General features: G+C 35.6%; 1 protein-coding gene across 1 annotated transcript; it reads right to left on the reverse strand.

The window, feature by feature from the left end:
• Positions 1–4,517: 4,517 nt before the first annotated feature.
• On the reverse strand, positions 4,518–6,389 carry LOC121995542 (triacylglycerol lipase OBL1-like). The gene is made up of 4 exons (XM_042549263.1): positions 6,060–6,389; positions 5,739–5,932; positions 5,615–5,648; positions 4,518–5,504 (listed from the first exon to the last, which is right to left on the reverse strand). Exons 1-4 carry the CDS (start codon positions 6,067–6,069, stop codon positions 4,666–4,668), a joined length of 1,077 nt encoding a protein of 358 aa, XP_042405197.1. The 5' UTR covers positions 6,070–6,389; the 3' UTR covers positions 4,518–4,665.
• Positions 6,390–9,894: the final 3,505 nt, after the last annotated feature.

A 9,894-nucleotide genomic window follows, 5' to 3' on the forward strand; every position in this document is an offset into this window, starting at 1 on the left:
CGAAGATTCTTACAAATCTAAGCGCTAGGTTTTCCGAAAGAACGCTCTTCTCGACGAACCGCTCGCGTCCACGTGCTCTTCTCGCGGAGGGGAATGTCCTCGTGTTGAAGTCGTCGCCGGAAAGTGATCCGAGAGCCCTTGGGGCTTGGGCACCGAGAGAGAAGGAGAGGGAAAGGGGGCGGCGGTGACTAAGGTAGAGAGGTTGCCGAACCAACCAAAACCAAAAGAAACCCTTCTAATTAATTCGCTATTTATATTAAGTGGTTTATTTAACCAACTCTAATATAAATTTAGCTAATTCCCTTTTCTTTCAGCACACCCCTGCTGGGGCCTCCTGGCTAGCCGGAGTCACTAAAGTCCCGGTTCGGTCCAAGGTCGCGGGTTCAATTCCCCGCGTGAGCTATTTACGGCGCTAATTCTTTTTGCTACTTAAGCTACTCGAAAAATTCCGAAAAAATATTCCAAAATTCTAGAAAAATCGTAGAATATTTCTAAAATTATTTTGAGAATTTTCGGGTGTTAGAACGGCTGTCCGTAAGGTGGACGATTCCTCAATCCGTCGATGGATTAATTCCAGGAAACTCCGGCTAGCACAATCCTCCTTGTCGGTGGAGAAACCTTGCCACAACTTGACCAAGAGCACTTGGATTACTAGCACACTAGTTGACTACTAATTAGGGGTAACCACCACTAATTTTGTCAATCTTAGCCAAACTTCCAAGCTTTGGTTATATAGGCCATGGGTTGGAAAACCCCGCCTACCAGTCGACTGGTGAAAGTACCAGTCGACTACTCTTTGTAGAGATTCGACTGTTACAACCCAACGACTCGATACCAGTCGACTAGTGAAAGTACCAGTCAACTGCTCTACACTGGCCGAGCTAACAGAAGCATTCTGTTCACTCCCAGTCGACTGCCCAGTCGACTATACCAGTCGACTGCCATTTCTATCAGTCGATTGGTACCCGGAGTACAGTCTCTCAGTACTCGGACCCTCACCCCTACGCCTCACTTGACTCTTCGTTGCAGTTTTGATCTCTTGCTTCCAAGCTTACTTCCTTTGGCTCTCGTCCCTCAGATGCACCCTAGCCCACGGCTCGTCCCAATGTCATCCTTCGCATATGCCTTGAAGTCACTTCCCTCGGTCCTTGTCCTTACTGCATTGCCCACAGTCCCTCGGATGCTCCATCCTTTACCAGACCCGAAGCCATCAACTTGAGTCATATGTTTATCCTGCAAACCTACACAACTCAAATATACATATCAAATACAAGGGTGAACCTAACTTAAACCTTTTGCCTAAACACCAAAACACATGGTCGCACGAACCATTGAGATTGCTCAAACAATCTCCCCCTTTTTGATGTTTGACAATACGTTTAAGTTAGGGAAAACATAATAGCAAAATAATATGCTAAAAACAATGGACTTACGTTGCCAAGAATACATACTTGGACTTACACGGCCGAATGGACTTACATTGCCAAGGCTACACACTTGGACTTACACCATCGAATGAACTTATGTTGCCAAGGCTATACACTTGGACTTATATCGTCGAATGGATTTACGTTGCCAAGGCTATACACTTTGACTTACACTGCCGAATAGACTTACGTTGCCAAGTCTACACACTTGGACTTACACCGTCGAATGGACTTACGTCGTCAAGGTTACACACTTGGACTTACACCGCTTAATCAAAAATGTAAACATGCATTGGAAACTATCCCAAGGCTCCCCCTACACCTATGCTCCCCATTGAGTTAGGAATTTTATCATAGAGCTATTTAAGAACCTATCACAAGGCTCCCCCTATACCTATGCTCCCCATTGAGTTAGGAATTTCATGCAAAGGCATTTAAGGTTTTCTCAACTAACCTTACTTCTCCCCCTTTGCCTAATATCAAAAAGCTCCAACAATATCTCAATTGTCGAAAACTTGATCACCAAACTGACCCTAAACTCATGTATTTATCTCCCATGTATCTCATACATCTAAATGAGTTGACTTGGTCACTAACCCAGGGCTAAAAATAATTTCAGACTGATATCAGTCGATTGACAAAATCACCAGTCGACTACCCTTATTGATACAAATCACAAAATCATTCTATGTTCGATAAACATTGTTACCAATCGACTGATTTATAGATTTTTAATGCTCTTTAAGTGCACTTATCTGATTTACTATATACTTATTAAGTGTTGTTTATTATAAACTACTTAAATTAATCAAAATTTAATATTTAATATTTTCTTATTATATTTGTGCAAGTAGTAGTCAAACTTTGAAATATCATCAAATTAAAACTATACGGTGTAAATCAGGTTTTGTTGTTGATTTAATTCTAAATAATTTTATTTTGATAAAATAGTAGGAACTTATATTTTTATTATTATTATTATTTTAATATCAATATGTCTGTGAAAAAATATGATTCTGAATATATAAAATATATGAAAAAAAGGAAAATAGAAGAATTGATTCAATCTAAAGGTGCACTTGATAGATTTATTATTAATAATCAAAATCAAAACTTAGAAAATAATACAATTACAAATTTTAATGAAAACTAATTAAATTTTCACCGAAAGATAATACTTTAGGACAAAAAGAAATCGATCAAGAATTTTCTAATGATCACAAATTGATTTTATCAAATATTAATATTAACGAAGAAAATAATTGTAATTCAGAAGAAGAAAAAGACAACTTAATAGATCACGAAGATAATTTTTTTTAATTATATTGATGTAACTATTATTCAAAATATATATGATCCAGTATAATGGAAAAATATAGATACAAATTTAATAGATGTATTAGTTGAAAAGGACCCAATTAGAGAAATCAATATTTCTTTTCCAAATGATGAAAATTCTAGACATTTTTCTATGATTCATTACATTCAAAAATTGCCAAATGGAGAAAAACATGATAGAAATGATTAATATATTCAAAAGAATGACATAAAGTATTTTGTTTTTGTTGTAAATTATTTAGTCAAAAAGCAATTACAATTAAATTAACAAATGAAGATTGGAAAAATCTTAGTACCAAGCTTAAAAGTCATGAAAAAGCAGTGAACATATTATAAATATGAATATTTGGTTTGATATTGAAATGAGATTGATTAAAAATAAAACCATTGATCAAAATTTACAAGAAAAATTAAATAAGGAAAAAGAACATTGGAAGAATGTATTAATAAGAATTATTACTATAGTTAAAAATCTTGCAAAAAATAATTTGACATTTCGTAGTACAAATGAGAAAATTTATCAACATAATAATAGAATTTTTTAGATTTAATTGAAATGATTACAAAAGAGATTGATATATATAAATTCTAGAGTTTTTTATACACCATGTGGTTGTCATAGTCTTAATTTAGTACTATGTGATATGACTAATTCTTGTCCTAGTGCTATAACATTTTTTGGTGTGATACAACGTATTTACTCATTATTTTCTTCTTCTAAAAAAAGATAAAAAATTTTACAAGACCATATTTTTAATTTAACTCTTAAACCATTATCACAATCACATTGGAAAAGCCATCTTCAAAGCGTTAAATCAATAAAGTATCAAGCTCCACATATAAGAAAAGTTTTATATAAACTTATAGAAACTAGTGAAGATCCTAAAATAAAAAGAGAAACAAATTCTTTAGCAACATATGAATTTGAAAATTTTGAATTTTTATTAGGTATGGTTATTTGGTATGATATATTATTTGCGGTTAATACTGTTAGTAAATTTTTACAATATAAAAAATATGAACATTGCTATTGCATTAAATCAGTTAAAAGGTTTTGTTTCCTTTTTTTAATGATAATAGAGAAAATGAATTCATATTTACTGTGATTTCTATCAAAGAGATTGTAAATGAAATGAATATAGAACCAAAATTTTATGAAAAACATGTAATTAGAAGAAATAAACGATTTAATAAGAATAAAATTAATGAGGTGAAGCTTTCACCGGAAGAATCTTTTAAAATTAATTATTTTAATTATATTATTGACCATGTTATTTCTTCGCTTTAAAATAGATTTGAACAATTTAAAATATATAAAGATAATTTTAATTTTTTATATGACGTACAAAAGTTAAAATTCCTTGATGATGAGTTCTTAAAAATAAAATATTTAAATTTTGAAAACTTTTTAACACATACATGTTATTTGATAATGGTTTAGATTTATTTTTAGAATTAAAAGTTTTAAAAGAAATAATAAATCTAAATTAAAAACGGTACTTGCGGTATCAAACCTTATAAAAAAAATAAATTCATTTCCTAATGCATGGATAGCTATAAAGAAAATTTTTAAAATTAAAATTAATAAAGTGTTATTTATCGTTCAGCAATGTTTCAAGAAAAATTAAATAATCTATCAATTTTATCAATTGAAAAAAAAATACTATCAAAACTTTGAATAATAAAATTTAATTAATAATTATTATCAAATTTATTAATAATTATTAGTAACCCCTCTAAGTTAACACCTATAAGAAAATTTTAATAATATTATTTGTTAGCATAGTACAATTTGATCTTATATAAAGATTATGAACATTAATTTCGTCTAAGCAGCTACCGATCTTGCTCGTCGCTTCCAAACCCGGCCGCCGGCAGCATGCAGAATTAAGTGGACTAATTAATTACTCGCCAACCTCGCGCAGTTGACGTAGTTACCAGGAAGGTGCGAGGAAACTCCAGGCAAAAGTATCCCGCAGAGCCTCACAAACCGCAACAGCCACCCTTCCTCGTACTCTGCCCCCTTCAACCGCCCCATCAAGAAGCTCCGAACGAGCTCCCACACCGCGTTCATGTACCTGGGCAGCAACTCCCACAGGGAGAAGTAGTTCTTGTTCGGTTCCTCCTCCATCAATTTCCCTCTGTAGAGGCTGTCGAAGTAGAAGCACGTCCCAAAGTGCTTGAACAACAGAGCAGAGTCATCGAAGGGCACTCTGGGGACAATGTCGTTGGAGTAGACGTACCGGAAGTACCTCCCCTCCAAATGCCTCCCGGCGAACTCCCCGAACACCTCGTCGCCTACCCGCGGCTGCCCGAACGTGTACACTCCCTCCAGCCTCCGCAGCAGCTCTTCCTCGCCGTGGTGCGCCAGGACCGAGGGGAAGAGCACGGCGAGCGCGCCGCCCAGGCTGTGCCCGGTCACCAAGAACTTGGCCTTCGCGTTGCGCCGCAGGAGTCGGCGCAGCTCGTCCCGGATGGCGTAGTAGGCGTATGGCTTAATCTCTCCTCCCTCGGCCTCTTTGGGCAGGGCGTGGGGGCTCCTCTGTAGCCCCAAGCCCTTGAGGAAGCCTTCGTGGACCTTGCCAGCGCCGGGGAGCTCGTGCCACGACACGTCGAAGTCGGTGTACCAGTCCATGGCCTCGAAGGGGTTGGTGCCGCGGAACGCCACCACGATGAGCTCGGGATCGCCGGCTCTGTCCCCCAACATGAACGCTTGCGTGCTGAATTGCCGTTGATAGTCTGCAAATTTATTTATTTATTAATTTATTATTTTAAATAATAACTTTTTAGTGTCTTTCTTGAAGAATAAATTAAATATAGAGCAGCTTGCTTGGTAAATAGGGAATTACCATTCCAGCAATCGTAGAATCCCAGAAATTCCATCTGTAAACAACAGCAACAAGAACAACAACAAATTTAATTAAAACATTTAAAATTTTAACAATATATATTTAATGCTGAAAATGGCCTTACATTCCAGTCGTCCGTAACTACGCTTTTAATGGATGACTCGTTCTCATAAGCCAGTTTGGAAGCCATGCTGGACAGTGCTGCACGGTATTTAACATCACCCGGCTCGATACTCGAGTCCAGTTTATCTCTGGGGTCAAGAAACCATACAGCTGATCGATACTTTGATGAATTTCTCTCAGGAAGGATCCTTTTACCTGGAGATTAAATTAAAAAATATATATATATATGTTAGATCGAAGTTTTCTTAAAGTTCATAATTCAGAAAACTAGAAGGATCTTGAAATTCATGATTCTCATTTATACAAAAGATTGACGACATACCTTGATCCATGAGAAAAGAAAACAACGACGGCAGAAGAAATTTCTACAAGTCCCAATCTATCTCTTCCCTTTCGCTTTCTTCTTCACACCTTTCTGATGGCTACGGTGAAAGACCCCTTCTGGGAGAGACAGAACCCATGTACATAAAGAAGCCAACCTCCATCAAGTCGGCTACGTGCAATTATGGGAGGTTAAAATAACTTCCCATTATCCCATACATAATGACCAATAAGTCCTTTAATTAAATTAATATTTCATATGAGTCATACATTAAAATAATAAATAATTATTATTATTTTTCTAACATTCTCCCACTTGACTCATGTGATAAGATTTCGATTCAATAATTATATCAATCATAATGCGCATGAATAGACTTTAAATATATTGGTTCCATCATTAACGTAATCAAGGATAGGAACTAATAAGAGTCATGGCGGTTATATGTTATTATAACAACATATTCCCTTCCATGTACTACTATATTAGTCTTTTCCTCACACGATCTTAGAATGGGAAATCCATAACGGGTTCAAACATAATGTCTTTATCAAAGACAAAATCTGTTTTCAACATCATCATTTGCATGCATACACATAAGATTGAAAACAGAAAATTCATAAACTTATACATTAATGAGCTCAGAGTGTCAAACAACATTACTATTTAACATTCACCAGTAGACATAATGCCCATACTCTCAACATGACCAGAAAATATTTTGGGCGACAACCCTTTTGTTAAAGGGTCAGCTATCATAAGATTCGTACTAATATGTTCTATTGACACTCTATGTTTCTGAACTTCTTCTTTAACGGCAAAGTATTTCAATTCCATATGTTTAGCACCTTTAGAATACTTGTCGTTTTTTAGAAAAGAAGACAGCTGCGGAATTATCACAATAAATTTTCAGCGGCTTGGCAATACTGTCGACTATTCCAAGTCCTGAAATAAAGTTCCGCAACCAATTAGCCTGAACCGTAGCCTCAAAGCATGCCACAAATTCAGCTTCCATGGTAGATGCAGCAATGACTGATTGCTTTGCACTCTTCCATGATATTGCTCCTCCAGCTAAAAGATACAAATAGCCAAATGTAGACTTTCTTGTATCTACACAACCAGCAAAGTCTGAATCTGAATATCCAATCACCTCAAGATGATCAGATCTTCTATAAGTAAGCATGTGATCCTTTGTCCCTTGCAAGTATCTTAAGACTTTCTTTGCAGCTTTCCAATGATCTAATCCTGGATTACTCTGGTATCTTCCAAGCATACCAACTGCAAAGCTAATATCTGGCCTTGTACATGTTTGAGCATACATCAAACTCCCAACAACAGATGCATAAGGAATCATCTCCATCTGTTTTCGTTCCAAATCATTCTGTGGACATTGCATAAGACTAAATTTGTCTCCCTTTTGTATTGGAACAGGAGATGATGAACATTTATCCATTCTGAATCTCTCTAAAACTTTATTAATATATGTTTTCTGAGACAAACCTAACAATCCTTGTGACCTATCTCGGAATATTTCTATTCCAATCACATAGCTTGCCTCACCCATATCCTTCATTTCAAAGTTGTTAGAGAGAAACTTCTTAGTCTCACTTAATAGACCAAGATCATTAGTTGCTAGCAAGATGTCATCAACATACAGAATTAGAAAAATAAACTTGCTCCCACTTACCTTCAGATATATACATCGATCAACAATGTTTTCCTTAAATCCAAAGGACATAATTGTATCATTAAATTTGAGATACCATTGTCTGGAAGCTTGTTTAAGTCCATATATTGATTTCTTAAGTTTGCACACCATGTGTTCCTTTCCTTCTTCTATAAACCCTGTTGGTTGGTCCATATAAACATCTTCCTCTAAATTCCCATTTAGAAAGGCAGTTTTCACATCCATTTGATGTAACTCTAAATCATAATGAGTTACCAGTGCCATAATAATTCTGAAAGAATCTTTCTTGGAAACTGGTGAAAATGTTTCCTTATAGTCAATGCCATCTTTTTGAGTAAAACCTTTGGCTACAAGTCGAGCCTTGTGACGTTCAATATTACCATGAGAGTCACGCTTAGTCTTAAAGACCCATTTACACCCAACTCTCTTACATCCTTCAGGTAATTCCACAAGGTCCCATACATCATTCTGTACCATTGATTTAAGCTCATCTTTCATGGCATCTAACCATTTATCAGAATTATCACTATCAATAGCTTGTGAAAATGAAACTGGATCATTATCAATATTTAAGTCATCTTCTGACTCTTGTAGATAAACCACATAATCATTCGAAATAGCAGATCTTCTTCCTCTTTGAGATCTTCTTAATGTTATTTCTTGTGGTTGTTCTGCTATAGGTTCATTATTAACCTCAGGATTATTAGTTTGTTGTTCTTCTTGATTGTTACATGGTTCAATAACATGAGGAACAACAATTAAAGAATTAGAAGTACGAGTTAAAGGAACTTGTACTCTAATTTCTTTAATCTCCACATTCCGTGAAGCTTCACTCCCACTGGTTTCACCATTCTCAATGAACCGAGCATTTCCAGTTTCAACAATTCTTGTACTATGGGTAGGACAGTAAAATCTATACCCTTTAGATTTTTCTGGATAACCAATGAAATATCCACTGATCGTTCTTGCATCCAGTTTCTTTTCTTGTGGATTATAAATTCTTATTTCTGCCTGGCAACCCCAAACATGCAGGTGCTTTAAACTGGGTTTCCTACCTGTCCACAGTTTAAAAGGTGTCTTAGGAACTGCCTTACTAGGAACCCTGTTTAACAAATACATGGCAGTTTTTAAAGCATGCATCCACAATGACATGGGTAAAGATGAATTACTTAACATACTTCTAACCATATCCATTAAGGTTCGATTACGCCTTTCTGATACACCATTTTGTTGTGGTGTACCTGGCATTGTGTATTGAGCACAAATACCACGTTTCTCAAGGAATTTAGCAAATGAACCAGGATGTTGTCCTGTTTCATCATATCTTCCATAATACTCACCACCTCTATCTGACCTGATAATTTTCACCTTTCTGTCTAATTGCCTTTCAACTTCACTTATATAAAGTTCTAAGGCATTCACTGCTTGAGATTTCTCATGCAATAAATAGATATAACCATAACGTGAATAATCATCAATGAAAGTGATAAAGTATTTTTCTTTACCAAAAGAACTACTATCAAAAGGTCCACATATATCAGTGTGCACAATTTCAAGAAGCTGAGTACTTCTTGTGGCACCTTTCTTTGTGTGTTTTGTTTGTTTCCCTTTAATACAATCCACACAAAAATTAAGGTCGGTGAAATCCAAATCAGGAAGAATGCCATTATTTACCAATCTTTTCATTCTTTCTTTGGAAATGTGACCTAAACGCTTATGCCACAAGTAAGCAGAACGTTCATTCACTAAACTACGTTTAGTGCCAACTTGATGCAAGGTCAATAATGTTTCAGAATACATACTATCAAGATTAAATTTATATAAACCATCACAAAGCATACCAGATCCAATCATATAGGTATGCTTATACAAACTGAAACATCCATTACCAAATTTAAAATAGTATCCAGCAACATCAAGTTTAGATACAGAAACTAAATTCCTAGAAATACTAGGTACATAAAGAGTTTCATATAAATCTAAATGATGCCCAGTGTCAAGGATTAAACGATAAGTCCCGACAGCTTCCACTGGAACTTTCACTCTATTCCCCATGAGAACGAACTTCTCATTTGGGCTTATGGTTTGGATTGTAAGAAATCCCTGCATCGTATTAGAAACATGAGTTGTACCTCCAGAATCAAGCCA

This window comes from Zingiber officinale, chromosome 6A (genome assembly GCF_018446385.1).
Source record: "Zingiber officinale cultivar Zhangliang chromosome 6A, Zo_v1.1, whole genome shotgun sequence".
Classification (NCBI taxonomy): Eukaryota; Viridiplantae; Streptophyta; class Magnoliopsida; order Zingiberales; family Zingiberaceae; genus Zingiber; species Zingiber officinale.